The 23,182-nt window shown below is 46.4% G+C and overlaps 2 protein-coding genes across 7 annotated transcripts in view; one reads left to right on the top strand and one right to left on the bottom strand.

Annotated features, from left to right (window-relative positions):
- CASP8 (caspase 8) overlaps window positions 1-21,412 on the top strand; it is a 67,732-nt gene extending 46,320 nt beyond the window's left edge. For 4 of the 5 annotated variants that reach the window (XM_051849294.2, XM_051849295.2, XM_051849297.2 and 1 more), the window contains 8 exons: window positions 2,534-2,871; window positions 6,198-6,303; window positions 7,374-7,512; window positions 7,642-7,686; window positions 10,474-10,538; window positions 12,349-12,490; window positions 18,963-19,464; window positions 20,765-21,412. In XM_051849294.2, coding sequence (XP_051705254.2) covers window positions 2,567-2,871; window positions 6,198-6,303; window positions 7,374-7,512; window positions 7,642-7,686; window positions 10,474-10,538; window positions 12,349-12,490; window positions 18,963-19,464; window positions 20,765-20,897 — 1,437 coding nt within the window. In that variant the 5' untranslated portion in view covers window positions 2,534-2,566 and the 3' untranslated portion in view covers window positions 20,898-21,412. Of the gene's footprint in view, window positions 1-2,533; window positions 2,872-6,197; window positions 6,304-7,373; window positions 7,513-7,641; window positions 7,687-10,473; window positions 10,539-12,348; window positions 12,491-18,962; window positions 19,465-20,764 lie in introns of those variants that run through there. The other variant, XM_070070391.1, reaches the window with a different exon arrangement.
- Window positions 21,413-22,114: 702 nt separating this feature from the next.
- The window catches only part of FLACC1 (flagellum associated containing coiled-coil domains 1), a 40,250-nt gene continuing 39,182 nt past the window's right edge, over window positions 22,115-23,182 (bottom strand). For both annotated transcript variants that reach the window (XM_002712533.5, XM_051849298.2), the window contains one exon: window positions 22,115-22,383. In XM_002712533.5, coding sequence (XP_002712579.2) covers window positions 22,266-22,383 — 118 coding nt within the window. In that variant the 3' untranslated portion in view covers window positions 22,115-22,265. The remainder of the gene's footprint in view (window positions 22,384-23,182) is intronic.

Raw genomic sequence — 23,182 nt, 5'->3', positions numbered from 1 at the left:
GCAACCGGGACAGAATCCGACGCCCCAACTAGGACTAGAACCTGGGGTACTGGCGCCGCAGGCGGAGGATTAGCCTTGTGAGCCACAGCGCCAGCCAATAAATTTGTTTACTTAAGAACATCACAACCTAACCTGAGCATCCACTTGGAGAATTTGTGTGTGTGTGTGTGGTTTAGGGAGACAAAAAACTAAAATAAAATATGTAGTTGAGATTTTTTTATAAACTGTGTCATTAACTTTCTTCATGATACCAGACCAGATATAGTGTAAGTCTAGATGTAAAAAGTAAAGTCTTATTCATGAAAGGAATTATTCTAAAGGAAAAATCCAGGGTCAAGTTGTATCTTTTATGTCATCCCATACTGCATGTCTATTTATGTTATACAATTTGTTATTTGTTCAAATTTCCTATGGTAGCATGATAAATCATCAGAGAACCTATTTGGGGTATAAAATCTGGATGCAAAATACTTGGTTTGTCTCTTAGTTGTAACCTGGAATAAATGTCTATTGATAATCATTCTACAGAACACCAGTGGCTAAGACAGATTTGCTCTGGCTGTTCTCTTGGTTAAGAAAGGAAACTCTAACCTCATGGTTTGTTTTTTCCCAGAACAGATCGTAGTGATGGTGCATTATATTTTAATAATAACAATAAATCTTGAGCAATTCAAAGCAGCATAGTGGAGGCCACTTTCCCTGTAATTATATTCTTATCTGTTTATTGCCCTTGAGTTGTGTGGAGAAGCTATTCCTCTGTGGTTTGTTACTAGCTTAGTAATTTGTTCCAGAGATGATACTGCCATTCTTCATTCCCTCTGGAAGGAAAAAAACAAACAAGCTCCTTTAAAACCAGCAGTGCTGCTATCAGATAAGTAGGTGTTAATGTAGACTTATAGGCAAAGCCTTGAAAGTGTAATGTTTGTGAATTCAAACTTTTTCTATGCAATATTTCCAAGTCAGACTTTCTTGCATTCCTGCCAATCAGTTTGATATACCAGGAGTGATAATGATAAAATGCTCATTTTGATTCTGTCAAAACAAGCGAACTTCTCAGAGATACCGCTTTCTTGTCCTTTGTTTGTTTGTTTGTTTGTTTTATTTGACAGGTAGAGTTATAGGTAGAGAGAGAGAGACAGAAAGATCTTCCTTCCATTGGTTCACTCCCCAAATGGCCACCACCGCCGGCACATTGCGCTGATCTGAAGCCAGGAGTTAGGTACTTCTTCCTGGTCTCCCATGCGGGTGCAGGGGCCCAAGCACTTGGGCCATCCTCCACTGCCCTCCTGGGCCACAACAGAGAGCTGGACTAGAAGAGGAGCAACCAGGACTAGAACCCGGCACCCATATGGGATGCCGGTGCCACAGGCGGAAGATTAACCAAGTGAGCCATGGTGCCGGCCCCTTCTTGTCCTTAAACACTGTAAAAACTTTAGAAAAAAGAAAAGGGCCCTCGGTGTTGAATTGGTTCAGCTTCCGGGCTTGGGTTCCTGGCCAGCTACAGGCGCGGATCTGAGGCTCTTGGGGAATGGGGCTGCACCAGGACATCCCCCACCCACCACTGTTTCAATCAGGCTCCACCGCTCCGGCAGCCACCAGTTAAAGGCAGGTGCTGGGAGCTCTCCTGCCTCCGACTCTCCAATCTGTCCTCCACACTTTAAGTGTCGAGCCTAGATTGGATGACGTCACTCCCAGTTTTACAGTCCTTTCTGAATTCCCCATCACCTGCAGGCCAAAACCTGAGCCCTGCCCAACAGGCCGAGGCCCTGTGGGACATGGCCTACATGGCTCTGGCATCAGCCCTTTGTGCCACCTCTCCCCACCCCAGACGTCTGGTGGTGACTTCCGGGAATTACAGCCTGCCTGGAGCAGCTTCACGTTCGTGCCTCCATCTTTTGCATCAATTGTTTCTCAGGAGAATGAGCACAGGCAGCCCCACTCCTAGGCTCAGTTCCATCTGCTTCCTCTGTGTTCCTGCTGCACCCTGGTTACATCACAACTCTGACTACTGGCTTGTCGGTGTGGCCACCCCCTAAAAGCAAACTGCCTGAGAGCAGACACGTGTCCTGTTTGTTATTATTCTTTTCTTTTTCCTGAATCCATGGAAAAATGTCTGGCAGACACAATAGCATTTGATGAAGAAACAAACCAGTAAATGGTACTTGTCTTCCTCATCTGAACATAGCTTTCTATGTGTTTTAAGATATTATTTATTTAAAAGGCAGAGTGATGGAGAGAGAGAGAGAGAGAGAGAGAGAGAGAGAGATCTTCTATCAACTGGATCACTCCCCAAATGGCCACAATAGCCAGGGCTAGGCTGGACTGAAGCCAAGAGCTTGAAACTCCATCTGGGTCTCCCATGTAGGTGGCAGGGGTGCATCCTCCACTGTTTTTCCAGGCACATTAACAGGGAGCTGGGTTAGAAGTGGAGCAGCTGGGACTTGAATTAGCACCCATATAGGATGCTGGTGTTGCAGGCAGCAGCTGAACCCACCGCACCACAGCACCTACCCAGCCTTCTGTTTTCCCCTAGGTTGCAGCTACGTTCTCCTTCCTCCTGACAAGCATGGATTTATCCAGTTGTCTTTACAAAATTGGGGAGCAGCTGGACAGCGAGGAGCTGGCCTCCCTGAAGTTCCTGAGCCTGGATTACATCCCACAAAGGAAGCAGGAGCCCATCCAGGATGCCTTGATGCTATTCCAGAGACTCCAGGAGAAGCGCATGCTGGAGGAGAACAACCTGGCCTTCCTGAAGGAGCTGCTCTTCCGAATCCACAGACTGGATCTGCTGAGCACTTTGCTGGGCACTAGCAAGGAGGAGATGGTGACGGAGCTGCAGATCCCAGGCAGGGCCCATATTTCTGCCTACAGGTGGGTGCAAACTCCAGCGTGGGCACTGGGGGCTCAGAGTTGAATGTGCGCATCTTGTGGGCAGGGCTGACCCGGGGTTGTCTGTACAGATGTCCCAACAGGTTAAGAAATCTAGAATCTTATGTATAATTCAGCAAAAGAAAAATGTGCTAAGATCATAAAATACACATTTCTTTTTCAAAGCAAATTAGCAATCGATGGGCTAAGGTTAGCCTTTCCCCGCATGTTCTGATCTCCGTCTCTGTCTTCCTGTCGGCCTCTGCTTTTCTGATGCCCCTATTGTGTGTTCATTTTGCCCATTCATTGGGTACAGCACCACTACTTCCCACCGGCCTGTGGGTGCCTGGGAAGATTTTCAGTGGGCCAAGGCTTCTATTCTACACTTAAAGACTTAAATGGCAAAGCTCTCTACTGAGCTGCCTGCTTACTTCCAGTGAGCCCAGTGGTCCTCAGGCTTCCAAGCTTCCACTGGAGAACATCAGTGCCTTGGGTCGTCCTGCCAGGGGCCGCCATGGGGTGTGAGAACAGCCACATTAAGTAACGTCACGATTCCGAGTCAAGACTCATCATAGAGCACATTGTCACCTTCTTTCAACATCTGTTATCAGATGCTCCTTGAAGTAATTTTTAGCTGTCCTTTCCGAGAAGTCCATGTAAGCCTTCGTTATGGCCCATTTCCTCATCCTCGCTTGCTTGTCAATAACTGCACGTGAGCTGGAGAGGCCGCGCCACGGCTGACAGCCACTGCCTCCTGGTAGCCCAGCTGGCTAATGCCCGTGGGGTCCTTCTGCTGTCAGGGACCTGAGGTTCTAGCATGTTCCTTGTCATAGGTCTCCCTCCCTGTTTGAAGCGTGACCAGGTTGGTTTTAAGTGATGAGAGAGACCGTCTGGGTGGGTTCTTTGTTAAGGCTGATGTGACAACATGCCACAACCCTGGTGGCTCACAGCAGAGAGGCCTGTATCCTCAGCAGCTCTGCAGGCTCAAAGTAGAGTCCAAGAGTTCCCCGGGGCCAGCTCCGTTTTGGAGACTCTCAGGGAGTACTGGTCCCGTGCCTCTCTCCTGGCTTCTGTAAGACAATCCTCGGCGTTCCTTGTCTTAGAGACACAGCACAACCGTCTCTGCTTTTTCGATGATCTGAATTGCCCTCATCTTATGCAGATGCCAGTCATTGAATCAGGGCCTATCCTAACCCAGTAGGATTCGAATAAGGTCGCAGTCACATGTTCTCGGAGACTTGAGCTTTTCGAGGGTGTGGAAGAACACGGGGTGGCTTCCATTCACTACAGTCGTGGAGGCTTTGTAAGGGATTTATTCCTTAAGGCACCAGTGAATCCTAAGAAATAACAGCCTCAGAGCTAAGACAGATGGGGATGTCCTCTTGTGATGCCATCTTGGTTTCCCGAAGGTTCCACTTGTTCAGCCACGTGAGCCGGGCTGCGGCTGCCAGTGCCAGCCAGTGGTCTGCACCCTTCTGGTGGGGGCTCGAGTCCCCTAGGGGGTCAGAGTCTGTGTTAAAATCTTTAACAAATTGGCTTGGGGACAAAAGGGGGAGCACAATCATGGCTACTGCTTGTTTATCACACTGAGGACCAATCAGGCGATGGAAACACGTTGGTGGGGTCACTTCTCACGATCAGAAAACACTAGCTATTTTCTTCCCAAAGTGCAGTCGCTGCCCCCCAAATAAATGTCTTATAAACTCTCCAAGTTTGTCACCAGACAATCATGGTACAAGAAAGCATGTAGGGCCAGCGCCGCAGCTCACTAGGCTAATCTTCTCTGCCTTGCGGCGCCGGCACACCGGGTTCTAGTCCCGGTCGGGGCGCCGGATTCTGTCCCGGTTGCCCCTCTTCCAGGCCAGCTCTCTGCTGTGGCCCGGGAGTGCAGTGGAGGATGGCCCAAGTGCTTGGGCCCTGCACCCTACGGGAGACCAGGAGAAGCACCTGGCTCCTGCCATCGGATCAGCGCGGTGCGCCGGCCGCAGCGTGCCGGCCACGGCGGCCATTGGAGGGTGAACCAACAGCAAAAGGAAGACCTTTCTCTCTGTCTCTCTCTCTCTCTGTCCACTCTGCCTGTCAAAAAAAAAAAAAAAAAAAAAAAAAAAAAAGCATGTAGGTTTCGATAATGAGGAAAGTAAAAAGTCAGAATACCTTGTAATGAAGCATGGTGGCTTCCAATTGGATCCCATCCTGGCCAAACTGGGAGGGCTTTAGGGAAACCCTTTATGGTGGAGTTTCCTTGGGAGGGAACACGACAGATGACAATACAGAGTGTCCTGTTTCTACACACTCTTTATTTAAGAATTTCAATCTTCTCCTTTGCTTTTGAAGTTACCATGTTATTTTATTTATGCCATAATACCGAAGGGTTTGCTGCCTTATACCGTTCCGTTGTTCAGCCCTTCAACTGGCACATTCCAAGAGCCTGGCTGTGCCCGTCATAGATCAGGAAACCATAAGGCCTGTTGCTCGCTTAGTGCACTGCCAAAGATTGGCTTCAGTGCTTACTTATGTAACTCTTAGCATCTGCTTGTGATGGAGAGATGCAGTTACCTTCAGAACATAACTGAAGGAAAGATGTGTGGCACGCCTCACATCACACAGCTCGAAGATGGTGGAACGCCTGTAGTCTGGGGCCATGCACTCAAACATCACATTTCACAAAAACAGGGCAGGGGCGTGCCTACCAGAGGATGCGGGCAGTTTCATAAACAGGAAGTTATGTTTTGTGCGTTAGCCTTTGGGGTTGCACAAAGGAAGAGCAGAGCGAATGCTGCTCTGAGGATACCCAGGCAGTGCTGAGTGGGCTCTCGGTGGCTGAGCAGGAACCTGCAGGACGACAGGGAACGGAGCACCTGGGGCAGAGCATCAGGGGTGGGGGCAGGGCTCACCCATGAAGGACTGGTGAGAGCTGTGGCGTTCCATGTGGAGTCTTTGTATTCCAGAACCAAACATTGGCCCTCCCCCACTTCAGAGGACACTGGCCAGTTCTCCTGAGGGAAGTGATGATCAATTTGCATTTTGGAAAGTATACTTTCCAAAAATCAACACTGGGTAGAAAGACAAAGGAAAAACGAGATTGGTTGAACTGAGCTGAACTGGAAGGTAAAGTTGATGAAACTTCAGATGGTTCCGGGTGGCATAGCTGGGTGTGAGTCAGGATTCTGTCACCATGCCAGCCTCTCTCCCAGGACTCCACTCGTAAATCATGTCCTTAGCTGGCTTCCTTTTCCAGAGAGGCCATTGGAACAGGTCCTCTGTGACTGTGTTACGGAGGGGAGATTATGTGGGAAACTCTGCCTCAAGTGTGTATTTCCACCTCACAGGGTCATGCTCTTCCAGATTTCAGAAGACGTAAGCCAACTGGAATTGAAGGCTTTTAAATTTTTTTTGAGCAGGGAGATCTCCAAATGTAAACTGGAAGATAACATGGTAAGACCCGGCACCTCCTCCAGGTCGGTCAGCAGGGGCACTTCTGAGAGGAAGAGAGGTGCTAGCTATTCTGCTCAAAGCAGCCTGGAGTCTCACCTAAGCAGGGAGAAGGCGGCAGCTGGCACACAGGAGGGGTTGTGGGTGTGACTCCTGTCTGCCCTGAAGCACTGTGCACACTCTGTACAGGGAGCAAGGCGGAGCCAGGAGCCAGGAGCCAGGAGCCAGGAGAGGTGACTGCTTATGCACACAGCCCAGTGTGTGACATGTGCAGCCAGGGAGGGCCATGGTGGCCTGAGATAGACCCTCGCGGCTGCAGTCCCTCAGGAAACTGGGACGAGGGGGTTATGTGTGTATCTGTACGACATAAGTTTGTGTGTGTGTCTCTTTGTGTGTGGTGTGTGATGGTGTATGTGTTATGTATGGCATATATGTCTGTGCCTGTGTGTCTCTGTATGGATAGTGTGTGTGTGGAGTGTATATGTCTCTCTAGGTGTGTCTGTGGGTGTGGCATGTAAGTCGTATGTATTTGTGGTAGGTGTATCTCTGTGTCTGTGATGTGGTATGTGTGCACGTACATGGGTGTGCATGTGTTTCTGTGTTTGGTGTGTGTGGTCTGTGATTGTGCCTACATGTCTGTGCATGTCCCCATGTCTGTGCGGTACATGGGTATGTATGTGTGAAGGACTGTGTGCTTGTTTGTATCTGTGATTGTGTCTTTGTGTGTGTGAACTCAGGTCTGGAAGTGGGTTTCGTGCCAGAGGCAGTCCCCAGGGCTGTGTCTCAGCCGTGTGTTGGGCCAGTCCCCAGTGCCCACAGGAAAGCATCCACAAACACTCTGAGCCCAGGGCCTGGGGACAGGGTCTCGTGGGACCCAGCCACTTCTCTACCCTCTCTGTCTGGGTCAGAGAACCCAGACTCACCTGCCGGCAGTCTGGTGGCTGCGGGAGACCAGCACACACTCTCAGGGGCTCGGCTGGGGTGGGGGTGGGGTCCCCTGGCTGGGAGGAAGGGGATGTGGGAGCCAGCATGCTCTCAGCCAGCACAGCTCAGCTGGTCCTCTCCTCCCCCAGAGCTTGCTGGACATCTTCATCGAGATGGAGAAGAGGGCCCTCCTTGGGGATAGAAACTTGGACACCCTGAAAAAGATCTGTGAGCAAATCAACAAGAGCCTGCTGGTGAAAATCCACGATTATGAAGACTGCAGCCAAGGTAGAACAACCCTGACCGCTGGGGACAGCCGGACGGGTTGAGCCTGCCCAACCCTCCCCCACGCCCCCTGCCCCGGCCCACAGCTGCTTTTAAGTAGCCACGTGGGGGTGGGCTTCTCTTTTGCTCCAGGGAGAAGAATGAGCCTGGGAAGAACTCCCGGCGCATGTTCAAACGGTAAGTCTTGGCAGCAGGTGTCAAGGTGGACTGTGCTCATTCGCCCTGACAGACTCCCCCGCCTCCTCTCCCCTTCTGCTAGCTCACCTCCTGTCACCATGAAGGTCCAGTGGCCACTCGCCACTTCTCCACAACCGCCTTCCTCACAGCCAAAAGCACCGAGCCCGCAGGCCCAGCTGGGCGAGTGTGAAGCAGGTGCCGATCGGTAACAGGGCGGGAACTGTTTGCCCCGTGTTCCTTTTCACCCTCGGCACGCACTGCCTGTGGGACACACCGGGAAGCTGGGCTTGGGTGTTGCTTCAGGGCATCCATGGTTAAGTCCTTTTCCCTCTCAAGAAAAATTTTACTCTGTGCTCCCTCCAGGTCAAGAAGATCTTTGGCCAATTGTGACTAACTCAACCTCTGGTTTTTGTTGTTGTTGAACAAAGCAGCTTTCTAGTTATTCATTTTTAAAGAGTTATTTTATTTATTTGAAAGGCAGAGAGAGAGAGAGAGAGAATTTTTCTATCCATTGGTTCACTCCCCAAACGGCTGTGATGGTTGGGGCTGAGCCAGGCTGACATTAGGAACTCATGCAGGTCTCCCAGGTGGGTGCAGGAGTCTAAGCATTTGGACCATCTTCTGCTTCTATCTACTGGTCCAGGCCCCAGAAGCCCGTGAACAGCTGTGGATAGACCAGGCTGAGGCCAGGAGCCCAGAACGTTAGGTCGGTTCCCCAGTTGGGGGGCAGAGGCTGAAGTGTTTGGGCTATCACCTGCTGCCTTCCCAGGGCAGTGGTTAACACGCTGGATGAGAACCAGAGAAGCTGGGACTCGAACTGATGCTCCACGGGATGTCAATGTTGCAGGTGGCGGCTTCACCTCTGCATGGCAACACCTGCCCCTGAATAATTCCTTTCTGTCCTCACTACATCGCAGGGCTCCCTGGCCTGCCCACACACCTGAGCCCCACCCCCATCTGCCTGCCTCCCCTTGGGCTGCTTCTGCCAAACTCCCTTTCTTATCCAGAAGGAACCTGGTCCCATCCTCCATGCACTTCCTACCCGGGGAAGCCAGGCACCCACAAGGATCTCCTTCAAAATGTTGATCAATCAAGTATTCTTGGTAACTATAAAAACTATATATACTTGGGCCGGTGCCGCGGCTCACTAGGCTAATCCTCCATCTGCTGCGCCAGCACCCCGGGGTTCTAGTCCCGGTTGGGGCGCCGGAGTCTGTCCTGGTTGCCCCTCTTCCAGGCCAGCTCTCTGCTGTGGCCCAGGAGTGCAGTGGAGGATGGCCCAAGTCCTTGGGCCCTGCACCCGCATGGGAGACCAGGAGAAGTACCTGGCTCCTAGCTTTGGATCAGCGAGGTGTGCCGGCTGCATAGCGCCAGCTGCAGTGGCCATTGAAGGGTGAACCAACGGCAAAGGAAGACCTTTCTCTCTGTCTCTCTCTCTCACTGTCCACTCTGCCTGTCAAAAAAAAAAAAAAAAAAGCTATATATACTCACAGAAGATGATTCTAGACTCAGAAAAAATTGAAAAACCCAGTAAAACTACCACCCCATAGACATTAATATTAATATTTTTGTTGTCTTGTTGTGCTGGCTTTTTAAAAAAATTTACTTGAAAGGCAGAATTACAGAAAGAGGAGAATGAGAGAGAGAGAGAGAGAGAGAGAGATCTTCCATCTGCTGGTTCACTCCCCAAATGCCAGCAACAGCCAGGGCTGGGTCAGGCTGCAGCCAGGGGCCAGAAGCCAGAAGCTGCTTCTAGGTTTCCTATGTAGGTGCAGGAACCCAAGCACTTGGCATCTTGTGCTGTTTTCTTGGGCACATTGGCAGGGAGCTGGATCAGAAGTGGTGTAGCCGGGACTTGAACTGGAGCCCATAGGGGATGCTGGCGTCACATGCAGAGGCTTAACCTACTACGCCACAATGCTGCCTCCCTTCCCCGCCTTTTTTTTTTTTTTTAAAGACATCCTGGCTTCTTGTGGTGTGTGCATGGTGTGTGTGTGTGCATGTGTGTGTGTGTGCATGTGTGTGTCTGTGTGTACAATCCATGCTTTTGGGTCACTCTCCAAGATTAAGCCTGCACAATGTCCACATGGCCAGTCCTTCCTCTCTCCGCTGTGTGCTTGAGTCTGAGACTTTCAGAGTACTTTGAGGAGCGAAATGCTTTTGAATCAGTCATTCCTGCTGAGCTAATGGTTCTGTTCATAAATATCTCACGAATGCACAGCATTCAAGCTGCCCACATGGAGGAGTACAGAGGTACGGCGCTGCTTGCCTGGTCACAGTTTTCCCTCTGGTGATGATGGTTGAAGCCTGTGTTTCGGAAGCCGGAGCTTCTGTTCAGGCAGTCTGTGAGTTCTCATTGGAGAAAGTACCTCGGGGCTGGAAGTGGCTCTCTGGGTTAAACCACTCCCTGCAGTCAGGCATCCCACGTGGGCACCGATTCCTGCCCTGGCTGCTCCACTTCCAATCCAACTCCCTGCTAATGGCCTGAGAAAGCAGTGGGGGATGGCCCAGGTGCTGGGGCCCCTGCACCCACATGAGAGACCTGGAGGAAGCTCCTGGCTCCTGGCTTCGACCTGGCCTAACCCTGGCCGATAGGGCCATTTGAAGAGTGAACTAGTACATGAAAGATCTTTCTCTCCCTCCCTCTCTCTCTTCCTCTAACTCTGCCTTTCAAAAAAAAAAAAAAAAAAAAAAAGTACCTCAGTTGTTCTAGGAGGTTCTGTAGGCTTCTTTACCCAAGTGCTTTTCCTGCCATGTCTCATTGTAGGTGTCTCTGCTTGCTTGTAGGGGAGGAGCCATATGGAGTGCTGGCACTGTCAGACTGTCCAGGGGAGCCAGTGAGCAAGGCACAGGTGCGTGGAAACCTCTGAACCTTTCTCCCTCTGCACAGCAGATTGGGTTATTTGACTGGTTGGTCGATTTTTCTTTCAACTGCCAGATAAACCAGTAAAGGGCAGACACTGACAATTTTGAGAATGGTTAAAAAAAAATCCACAGGAGAAATTAAAAATGTGCCATGATTTTTTTTGAGTGCAACCTCTTCAGTTTTCAATGCATTCATTTTTTATGTTAAAGCGAAGGACAAAGGAATTGGGGATGGCTGGAGGGTGGGGGGGTGGAGGCCCCACACCTCACGGGGCAGCAAGGTCAGGACTTGGGAGGAGCATCCAGCCCCACTGGAACGAGCAGACCTTTGCTTCCTGCTTGACCTGCCAGAGGTGTTCCTCTGGGTGGTTAGGAACAAGCAGCCCATAGGGCATCCAGCCGTCTCTGTCGTCTCAAGGAGCCAGTGGAGAACTTTGTTTTCTCGACACAGTAGCGCAATACTTGCTGTGTGTGTAACCTTCCGCAGCTCACGGAGTACCTTCCCACTCACTGACCGGGTCTCTCCTCCGGGTGGCGGGAGGCTGAGGCACACGGCTGCCAGGGTCAAGCTTGACAGGGGTCTTTACCAGTGTGCGTGTCTGAGAAGATTACCACAGCGTCCTCTCAGTCTGGACCACGAAGGAGTCCCTGAAGTACCGGGTACTCTGTGAGTGGTCTCAGGTTCCACCAGCGTACTCCCTCGGAACAGCTAACCATGCTCAAATTTAATGTCTTAGAAAATCTATGTACTGTGCAGAGTAAATAATGAGCACCTGGAATAGTAAATTATAAATGACGATCTTAGCAGGTGCTTCATAAAGCGTGTACGGTCTTAGCAAACTAAGATACTAAGAAATCAGATAACTTTAGCCCAAAGTGTTACATTTAGGAAAGGCAACAACCAGGAATTTGATTCCTAGCCTGGAGTCCTTTACCTGCCTTAAGGGGCTGTGTAGATTTCCAACTAAGTTCTGAGATTCTTAGCGCTGAACCAGCCCTAGGAAGATGAGCACGACCCAGGGCCAGCTCTGCCTGTACTGTCAGGCACTGCGGTCGTGGTACCCTCCCCTGATGCTGCCGTCCCAAGAGAAGGGTTAAGCCAATAGCTTTCAAATCCCTGGGGTCACATTGAGTCTTGTGTGAGGGTCAGGCTCTCAGGGGTTAGCCAAGAAGCCCAGCCCAGATAATCACAAGGTCATGGCAGGGCAGCCCAGAGACATTCATTCATTCATTCATTCACTCTTGATGGAGTTCTAAATGAATAAATGCTGGCTTCTGGCACAGATGTTACCTGTCTGAGGACATTTCTGTTCAGTGAAGGAAGCAGATAGAATAACTGATGATCCTACGACATGGTGACAGCAATGTTAGTGTGAGAGTACTTCAGCAAGTATATGGAAGATGGAATTAAAAACTAAATTTGTTTTGGTGCCAATATTTCTGAAACTCGTGTGTGTGAAAGATCTTCTTAAAGCTCAGAGGAAATGTGTTTTATGAAAAGACTATGCATGGGTTCCAAAAATTTTGGGCACCAAGACAAACTTCTCTTTTAATTCTATTATTCCACAACCTTTTTGATGTGCAAAGAGCTGACCGGGCCCAGGACAGGACTAGTGGCTTTAGAACTGTGGGAAGGGTTCTGGATGGGAACTGGGTCTGCAGGGAGATGAGCCCCAGCTGGCAGAGGGCAGGGGAGACCACACTCGCTTCCCAGGGCAACTCTTCCCAGGGCATTGTCTCTTTAGATGGTTGTGTTTGACCCGCAGTCAGCCCCTGGGTTGGGTTTTTGTTTTCCAGACATCAGAAGAAGTTTACCAAATGAAAAGCAAACCTCGGGGATACTGTTTGATCGTCAACAACTACGATTTTAGCATAGCACGGAGAGAAATGCCCAGACACCGCAACATGAAAGACAGGAAAGGAACAGAAGTTGATGCAGGTACAGAACCCGAAAGACAGAGGTGAAGTATCCTCGTACCCAGAGGTGGGGTTGCAGAGAGAGGGAGAGGTCTCTGTCCGCTGGTTCACTCCCCAGATGGCTGCAACGGCTGGAGCTGTGCCGATCCAAAGCCAGGAGCCAGGAGCTTTGTCTGGGTCTCCCATGGGGGTGCAGGTGCCCGAGCACTTGGGCCATCTTGCACTGCTTTCCCAGGCCACAGCAGAGAGCTGGATGAGAAATGGAGCAGCTGGGACTTGAACTGGCACCCATATGGGATGCTGGTGCCGCAGGCAGAGGCTTAGCCTGCTACACCACAGTGCCAGCCCCTATACCCATCTTTTAAAAATTAAAACGGAGACAATGAAAACTGTACCAAGAGATCATCCTGTTTTAAGAAAATGCATTTGAACACATTTATCTGTGGGAAGTGAAGAATATTCTTAGATATTTGTTACTTTTTTGAAAAAGTAAATTTTTAAATCAAAGCAATGTATGTTTAAAGATGGAATTTTAAATGTGACTAAAGGGCTTATAATGAAACGCTTTGCTTTTAATTCGACAGCTGAATAATTCTTCTGTAGAACACTTTAAGTGAAAAAATTGTCTTGGTGTCAGAACTCTTTTTTTTTTCATTTTTAAAGGCAATTTATTGACAATAACTATACAGCATGAAATTGCCATACATGTATGCAGTATGTACTGATTAAAGAAGAACTATCTGGGGCCAGCGGCGTGGCTCACTTGGTTAACCTCTGCCTTGCAGTACTGGCATCCCATATGGGCACCGGGTTCTAGTCCCGGTTGCTCCTCTTCCAGTCCAGCTCTCTGCTGTGGCCCGGGAAGGCAGTGGAGGATGGCCTGAGCACTTGGGCCCCTGCATCCACATGGGAGACCAGGAGGGGCCAGCACCGTAGCTCAATAGGCTAATCCTCCGCCTTGCGGCGCCGGCACACCGGGTTCTAGTCCTGGTTGGGGCGCCGGAGTCTGTCCCGGTTGCCCCTCTTCCAGGCCAGCTCTCTGCTGTGGCCCGGGAGTTCAGTGGAGAATGGCCCAAGAACTTGGGCCCTGCACCCCATGGGAGACCAGGATAAGCACCTGGCTCCTGGCTTCAGATAAGCGTGGTGTGCTAGCCGCAGAGGCCATTGGAGGGTGAACCAATGGTGAAAGGAAGACCTTTCTCTCTGTCTCTCTCTCTCTCACTGTCCACTCTGCCTGTCAAAAAAAAAAAAAAAAAAAAAAAAAAAAAAAAAAAAAGAGAGACCAGGAGGAAGCACCTGGCTCCTGGCTTTAGATTGGTGCAGCATCGGCCGTAGCGGCCATTTGGGGGGTGAACCAATGGAAGGAAGACCTTTCTCTCTGTCTTTCTCTCTCTCACTGTCCACTCTGCCTGTCAAAAAAAAAAAAAAAAGAACTATCTGCATTTCTTCTTCTTAAAAATTACTTTACTTTGGAGGCTTGGAGCTCCTTTCTTCTGTTCATTCATAAACTATGCACTGAGTTATTATGAATGACTGCCACCCAACAATGTTTTATAAAACTAGTAACTCATTCTTGCCATCCAATTCTGATTGGCTACCAATTATCTAAACTAACTGTGTCCTCTCCACCCCTCCCAGACTCCAATAATCACTCTTCTGTGTTCACACTGAGGTGTTTTTGTTTTGCTTTTTTTTTTTTTTTTCCACCACCCACATATGGGAGAGAATAAGCAGGATTTGTCTCGCTGTTCCTGGCTCATTCCACTTAGAGTTATGTCCTCCACTTTCATCCACACTCTGCTAGAGTTGCATTTGGGCTGTTGAATGAGGAAGTAGTGGCTTCTTAACAGAAATAGCATTTTCAAGTGCTATACTAACCAAAAGTTCTATTGCTCAGTGCATTTAACCTAACATTGAGAATGTCCAAGTTGAATGGAAAATTATATTTATGGCACATGAATATAAAAATGACTATAGCTAAAAATGATAATAGAAACTATCCAACCCAACCTTTGAAATACTAATATTTTTTATTTGGTCATAGAACTTCTGAAAATTGTGTTGAGTCAAACTGTCAGTGAAATTTTTTAAAATTGAGAAGAGGTTTAGATAATTGATGTAGACTGAGTATAATCAATCAGGATTCTGTAATGGTCTCTGTTGATATTTGATTTGTTTATTCAAGAAAACCTATGCTGAGGTTTTAAAAAGCCCCAGAACTGAAGCCTATTGACTACATAATTCATCATCATGATATTGAAAAATAGTTTTCACATCTTTGATTTCTACTCATTTAGTGTTACAAATTTCCCAAATAACATTTGCTTCTGTTTCTGGAAGTTCATTTTTCTTACATGAGGAATCTTCCAAAAGTCCATGGAAAAGGCACATTGTGAAAAAACTATGCATAAGTTTCAAAAAAAAATTTGTACCCAAGTAAACTTATTTTTAAATTCTATTTCCCAGGGACTTTTTGAAGTGCCCTTGTATCTAGTGCACGCTGACTGGCCTCTGGCTGTTATTTGAATTTGCATGTTCTGCCTTTTCTGTTGCTGTTCTTATAGTCCACATTGATCAAGTAAGAATAGGAGACCCCACTGCTTCGGCCTTTTCTTCTGAGATGTTGCCCTCTGTTCTGCTACAGTGCCTTGTGAACTCCTTCACAGTCATTTTCTTTTCTTTTCTTTGTTTTTATTTTTAAAGATTTATTTATTAATTTGAAGGGCAGAGTACAGAGAGGCAGAAGCAGAGAGAAAGATAGAGGGAGGTCTTCTGTCCACTGGTTCACTCCACAAATGGCAACAACGTCAGGAGCTGGGCTTATCCGAAGTCAGGAGCCAGGAGCTTCTCCCAGGTCTCCCATGCAGGTGCAGGGGCCCAAGCACTTGGGCCATCCTTCACTGCTTTCCCAGGCCACAGCAGAGAGCTGGATTGGAAGTGGAGCAGCCAGGACTTGAACTAGCACCTATATGGGATGCCAGCACTACAGGCAGTGGCTTTACCTGCTGTGCCACAGCATTGGCCCCTATAATTATTTTCTTCACCAGCATCTTACATTTCCAAAGGAATTAGAATATTCCTACAGAATCAAGGCCACCAAAGTACATCCAAATCAACAAGGAAACTTCACGTTTCAGTTACCTTTCTCTATTCCTTACTCTAGACTGTCTCTTGACTGAGGGTTTAAATTTAGTTCTGATGTGCTGACAGGGACAGAATGCTAGTGAAGGAATAAAAATGGTGACCCAACAAAGATCAAGAGAACAGGAATGAAGAAAACACATAAGGAAAGATTTCCACAATTTTTGAAGATGAAATAAAGTAGGAAAGGTAATGGACTTCACAGAGGTGAGAAAGATAGAACCTAAGTGACAACAGAGGGGAATGCAAAAAAGAGGCAAACCCAGTTACCCCACAGAATTCTGGGAAAATACAAAAAATTGGAGATACAAAGTATAGGTGAGGTGATGAGCTGAAAATATGAAGGTTATTTGAAAGCCTACACAAGGGGTCATCAAGGAATACATAATGAAAAAATTATGCCTGGATTTCAATTTTTTTTGAAACAGAATAAACTTATTTTAAATTCTATTATTCCAAAAACTTTTTGAAGTTCCCTTGCACAAGACACAGTGATAACCCCCAGATCTATGGATCATCTCAAAGATGCCAACAGCTATTCCTATTATACCATAATAAGGGACAAGAGAGTAAGGAAAATTCAACCTCCTGGTAGCATGGAGTCAACTGTCTAACCCAATTTAGTTCCAAGAACCATGGAAGCAGATATGGATTCTCCTCTGGAAAAACTGAGAGCCCCAGATAAAAGACTCACAGGTAGTGATATCTAGGGGTCCCCTAATGAAACAATCAGGCCCCCAGCCAATCAGTATGTTATGAAGTCCACCAGTGAACAAACCCACTCATGAACACAGTCAACTTTTAAATTGATTAGTTGGAGCTGGTGTGGTAGTTTAGCAGCTTAAGCCACTGCCTGTGATGCTGGCTTTCCATACAGGCTCTGGTTCACTGTTCCACTTCCAATCCAGTTCCCTGATAATATGCCTTGGAAAGCAGCAGAAATGGCCCAAGTGTTTGGGACCCTGCCACCCGACATGGCAGACATGGAAGAAGCTCTTGTCTCTCGGCTTTAGCCTGGCCCAGCTCAGGCCAGTGCAGCCATTTGGGGAGTGAACCAGCAGAGGATGGAAGACCTCTCTCTCTCTCTCTCTCTCTCTCTCTTTATCTCTCTCTCTCTCCCTCCCTCTTTTTCCTTTCTCCCTATCTCTCTGTAACTCTGCCTTTCAAATAAATAAATCTTTAAAAAATAAAAACAAATACATTGATTAGTCAACTTATGAAGTGACAGTCAAGGATCATCAAACACGTGAAGAAATAATCTAATACCAAACAGAGACACAATACAAATCAGAAAATAATGAACTAGAATGTGAAAGAAACAAAGATAATATTGATAAGAATAAACCTTTGGAAAATCTATATTTAGTGTTTGCAGAAATCTAGTAACAGACTCATAAAGGAACCAGATGTTATGAAACATCAACAGAACAAGAAACAATCCTTGAAAAGTATGGAAATATGAGCACAGAAATGAAAAATTCAATAGTGTGGAAGATTCCAGTCTCAGATGGCAGACAAAAAGACAAGAAAGAATGCAAATAAGAGCAAAGGGATACGAAAATTTGAAAATCAGTTAAGAATTTTCAACCTCTGACAATGATAGTTCCAAAAAGAGAGGACAGAGAAAATGAGGAGACATTGAATTGTCCATGAGTCAGTCTCAAGACTGAAAGGGCCTGAAGTTGCAAAAGAGTTACATCAAAGCATATCACATTATAGAAGCTTCTAGTGAAAAAAAGTCAAGACAAATACATAAAATATCAGGAATTGAATGTCCATGGGTTTCTCAATAGCATCACTGAAAACTAAAGATTGAAGAAATGTCTTCAAAATTCTGAGGAAAAATGCTTTTGGAAATAGAATTCTATATCCAGCTAAACTATCAAAACATATGAAAGTAGAAATGAAAGGCTCAAAAATTTTACTTCTCATGTACTATCAGATCTATTCAAGTTAAACAAGCTAGTAAGCTAAGAGATAAAAAGTCATAGTTTCAGGAAATTACTATGGAAAAACTATAGAGATGCCCCAGGAAAAGAGAAACTCATCATTCCTAGGGAGCAGCTAGTTGGGACTGGAGCAGAAGAATGTAGTGCCAAAGGGTAGAAGCTTCCCAGGAAGAAAAAAAAATGGGTCAAATAAGCAGCCTGAAGATTTTGAAACACTTAGACCAGATCTATCAGAGCATTTGTAGAAAATAAATAATATTAAGCATATAGAAAACAAAGCAAGAGGAAAAATAATGTGATTACTAATGCATTAAAGATAAAAAGTTGAATGAGAAAGGAAATATTTGTATAATTAAAGACCATTATGTTTGTGTAATCTTAGTAATATAAATATTACTGTAGATTCAACCTGCTTATCATTAATATAAGAGCTCAATACAGAAATCCGAAATTTGTACTTGAGTAAATAGCATCCAAATTCATTATAAAATGGAATCCAACAGCAAAAAAGTAGTTAAAAGCTGAAAGTGTTGGCCTTCATGAAACATGGTGGGGGAACAGAGAGGGTTAGTGAGAAGATCACTGTGTGTGTGTGTGTGTGTATATATATATATATATATATATATATATTAGATCTCAGTTCTATTTTAAAATCTGTGTATTTTATTTTGATAAATACAAACATTTTGTAGCTGGTTAAGCATAAAATAAATATTAATATTTTGCTGAAAATGACTGCTTTTAGGGATGGCACTGTGGCCCAGTGGGTCAAGCTGCGCCCTGTAATACCAGCAGCTCATATGAGCATTGGTTTGCATCCCAGCTGCTCTTCTTGTGATCCAGCTCATTGCCAATGCACCTGGGAAGCAGCAGAGGATGGGCTGTAGTGCTGGGGCCCCATGTGGGAGATCCAGAGTTCCAGGTGCCTGGCTTTGGCCTGGCCCAGTCCTGGCCATTGAGGTCATTTGGGGAGTGAACCAGGGGAGGAAATATTCTCTGTCTCCCTCCCTCTCCCCCTCTCTCCCTCCTTTCTGTCTCTCTCCTTCTCTGTAATTCTGCTTTTAAAATAAATAAGTCTTAAAAATTACTTCGTTTTTCTGACCTTATAACACAGCCACACTTTAATTTGGCTTGGTAGTAAGCCTTAATAATAGTTCACTCATCTCATAAAGTAGTTCAGAAAAGACAACGGACCAACAATAGCACTCTCCCCTTTACCATTTGCTTCAAGGCTTGGAAATGTTTTCAGCTGCCTATAGAATCCAGCTACTGAGATAGGAGGTCTTGTTCTTTCAGTTCTGATTCAAATTATCATTAACATCGAACTCACTGTTCTCTCCAGCTGTGGGCTGTAGTGTGGGAATGACTGTGCTACAGTGTAACTTCTCTGACTTGACTTTTCAGAGGCTTTGAGCAATACCTTCACTGACCTTCACTTTGAAGTAGTCCATTACAATGACTGCACGGCAAAGCAGATCTGTGACATTCTGCAAAGCTACCAAAGCATGGACCACAAAGACAGAGACTGCTTCGTCTGCTGCATCCTCTCCCATGGAGACAAGGGCATCATCTATGGCACTGATGGGCAGGAGGCCTGCATCTATGATCTGACCTCTTATTTCACTGGTTCGAAATGCCCCTCTCTTGCTGGAAAACCCAAAGTCTTTTTCATTCAAGCTTGTCAAGGGGATAAGTACCAGCAAGCCGTTCCTGTTGCGATAGACTCAGAGCAGCAAGAAACCTATTTAGAAATGGACTCATCGTTTCCAAAGAGATACGTCCCCGATGAGGCTGACTTCCTGCTGGGGATGGCCACTGTGAACAACTGTGTCTCCTATCGAAACCTCTTTGAGGGGACCTGGTACATCCAGTCACTTTGCCAGAGCCTAAGAGAAAGATGTCCTCAGTAAGTTTTGCCTACCTAAGCCTCCTCAAAGTTCTACCACCTGCCTCATCCCCCATCTCTGCGATTAGAGATCCATATTTAGAGTCCGCTAGAACGTGCTTTGTGGTTGAGGTAATATTAACAGATCAGAGAAATAGCCAAGGGAGGTGACTCCCATTCATCTGCAAATGTCTAGCCGTGGGAGAAAAGGCAAGTGTTAGCATCTTTACCACGGATGGAGATACGGGGGTACTCATTGAGGGGTTTTCTTAAAACCAACACTTCAAAAGGACAATCAGGGTATCATGGGGCTGGAAAACATGATGCAGCTCTACAGTCCAGTTCTCTGTCTTTAGGCAGAAACACTATGGAGCCAACTGAACTGGCCTGCAGGTCTGTGGAGAAGGCTGCCCGCACTTTAATGTTTAACAACCTCTGTTGGAAGTCCTGTAATAGCTAACCAGCTTCAAACCCTCTGGGTGCACTGTGGGAGATAAGTAGTGAAGATTAGGAACCCCTTATATTTCCACTATCTTGGTCTGCTTTGAAGCCACAAGCGTGGGAAAATAATCTTCTCCCATCTATTATATCACGTGCTTCCTTTAGTTAAATTATAGTGCATTATATCATAGTTCATTGGAACACACACCCAGCAGACAGATGAACAGCAAGGAATCTTTTGCAGGCTCCTTCTAGCCTTGTATCTCACTGCGTTTTGAGTGTCTGTTTGAAGAATAAGATTTTTCATGGCACATGAAGAGCGAGCCAATGACATCACTGTGATCTTTCCATTTTGTAATTCAGATCAGGAATCCTGCAATGTTTAGGGGCTAGCTACAGAGACAGAGGAAGAGGTTGCCCAACAGTTACTAAGAGTGGCTGCAGGACATGTGTGGACTTTGGGTTTCCTGAAGTCTGGTCACATTGCAGATGAATCCACAGAAGCAATGCCAATTAGAGGCAGAGGGTGGTGGGGGTGGGGTACTGGAGTGGACTGAGCATGTCAAATGACATAGTAGGTGGAGCAGAGCGAGATATACACAGGTCAGGAAGAGAAACCAAGTAACCAAACCTCATACTGACACTGAGGTTTCTGTTGGCTAATGGGGATCCTGAGTAAACCAAGGCTAAGTTACAAAGCTTGGAGCCAGCTCATCTCCCTGGAACACTGTGGGCAGCCTTGGCTCAGCAACTTACTGTTTCAAAGGCCTGATGTTCTGAGAGGAAGAGCCGTAGAGTTATCACTGGGCACAGCAAAGGAGATGGTTCAGCAGTTGTCTGTCCCCCATGGAGAGTCACAATGCTATGCTGTGTTTTTCAGAGGCGAAGATATCCTCTCCATCCTGACCAAAGTGAACTATAAAGTGAGCATTAAGGAAGCTGGGGAAAAAAAGAAGCAGATGCCACAGCCTACTTTCACACTAACAAAGAGACTCCTCTTCCCTCTGGATTGATCCTATTTTTACATATGTAACACTAGGATTTATTTATTAGTTATTAAGCTAATAAAATGATTTGCACATTGTTATTAAACATGTATAATTACAGTATTACTTTAAACTGAAGGTGAAATGAATGTAATTGTGTGTCTCTTTCCAGCTGTCTTTTCTACACTAAAGAAATTTAAAAATGTGTAAATTTTAAAATATTCTTAGTGTCAAAGCCTTTTAAAAAATCAAGAAATGCCATAAGTTTTTTATTACCTACCCCCTGAACTCCCTTTTTGACCTCTCCTGTCACTGACTGCTTTTGTGCAAGCTCCTATAACCACTCACATAACTTGCTGTTTTGCTTATGATGCTGTGCCCTCTTTATGTGTTTGTATTTGCTCTTTCTTTCTGTATTAAGTTTATTCCAAATTGCTAGAAATTAAGTTTATCTTTAAAAGCTAAATGGTTCTTTTAAAAGGACATTTTTTTTCTTGAAAAAATGTTAATTAATAAAATATCATTTTATCTGTTCCTTGGAATGGTTCTGTTCGTTTTGTTTCAGTGCTTTGCTTTTTTCCAATGGCATCTCACTGGTAGAAGACATTTGGATCACAGGCCTCTTCTACCTGAGTTTCTCAACGTTGGCTCACACCATCGTATTTTTAAAGTTTGTTGCCCACATTTAAAAAGTGGAGCTAGCACGTAAAAAGCAAAATACTTCTTTTGAAAAATCAGAATGTCTGAGCCCATGTTCCTGTGTGGTAGGGGCTGCGTGGGCCTGAGAAGCCCCTTCTTCACACTGGACATGCACTCTGCTTCACACCATGCCCCTCCCTCCACACACACCCCTCCCAGGATCCTCCACTGAGGCTGCTGTCCACGCCACCAGTCATGGTGCACATGGGATTGTGTTTCCTCATGCCCAGGCCACTCCTTTCATGTTGCTTGCCCTGTTTGAATTCTCACGGTGGTTTAGAGAAGGTGGCAAGAATGATTAAGTCTTCAGGGAACATCTTACATTCAAAAGTCACAGGCCAGGGTACAGGAAGAAGGCCTTTGAATCTGTCTCTTTCTCATAAACTATGTAAAGGTGCAAGAGCACATTGTACAAAACCCAGAGAAAGCTCAGCTGCAGGTGTCTAGGATAGGGTTTTCAATCAAGGGTTGTACACTTGCACTTCAGACATTCCCACCTGCTCAGAAGAAAGCAAATTATGAAAAGACAAAAATGGAGTCAGAGCAACCCAAGAACTAAACTTCTATGCATTTCTCAAACAACCTCACAGGAGTGCGCCAGGCCTATGGGGGATGGTTTTCCTGCCGCTGTCAGTGGCTTCAGGGATGGCCCTCCTGCTGCGTCAGCCAGGGAGAACAGCTTTTTGTTACTGATTCTCATCTTCTGTTGTCATCATCTTCCAAAGTGTTCAAGTCATCCTCAAAAGAGGTGCTACCCATTGATTTTCCCGATCGTCCTTTATAGATTTCTTCATTCTTGGCAATTATCTTTTGCCTGCAAAAGAAAGGGAATATATATTGTTATAGACTAAGGATAGAAAGACATATAAGGTATTTTCTCATTACTTGCAGAGATTTTTTTTTTTTTAAAAAAGATTATTTCTTTGAAAGGCAGAGTTACAGACACAGAGAGAAAGAGATCTTCCACCCACTGATTCACTCCCCTAATGGCTGCAATAGCCCGGGGTGGGCCAGGCTGAAGCCAGGAACTGCATCTGGGTCTACAATAGAAGTGGCAGGGGCCAAGCACTCAGGCCGCTCTCTGCTGCCTTCCCAGGCACATTGGCAGGGAACTGGATTGGAAGTGGAGCAGCCGGGACAAGGGCTGGTGCCTGTAGGGGATGCTGGCATCGCAGACGGTGGCCTAGCCCTCTACACCGCAATGCCAGCCTGAGAAATTTTTAATTTAGTGAGAGATGATATTTGGATGATCAAATTCCCATATAAGGACTTTTCTATTAAATCAGTGCAACAAAAACTTTAATTTACTAAATAATAAAATTGATTTCCATGGGCACCAGAAACAACTGTATCTAGGACTAAACCACTAATACTGAAATCAAGTTCTCAGTTCTCAGGAGAGACGGACTGAAAAGCAGCCCACAGTCACAGAGCTGAACAACTCAGAAGCATGCAGATAAATTTCCTGGGTCATTTTGCATTAAAAACAGAGACAGAGACGAGACAGAGAAGTCTCTACACATCCCAGCTCCACCTCACAGAAACCGACCTTTGTAGGTGACTGTGCACCTGCCCCAGAGTGATGCCCCTGGCTCCCAAAAACTCATCAGCTT

The sequence above is a fragment of the Oryctolagus cuniculus genome, chromosome 3 (assembly GCF_964237555.1).
Source record: "Oryctolagus cuniculus chromosome 3, mOryCun1.1, whole genome shotgun sequence".
Classification (NCBI taxonomy): domain Eukaryota; kingdom Metazoa; phylum Chordata; class Mammalia; order Lagomorpha; family Leporidae; genus Oryctolagus; species Oryctolagus cuniculus.
Note: the sequence above shows the minus strand (reverse complement) of the source record. Positions and strands in the feature narration are given on the sequence as shown.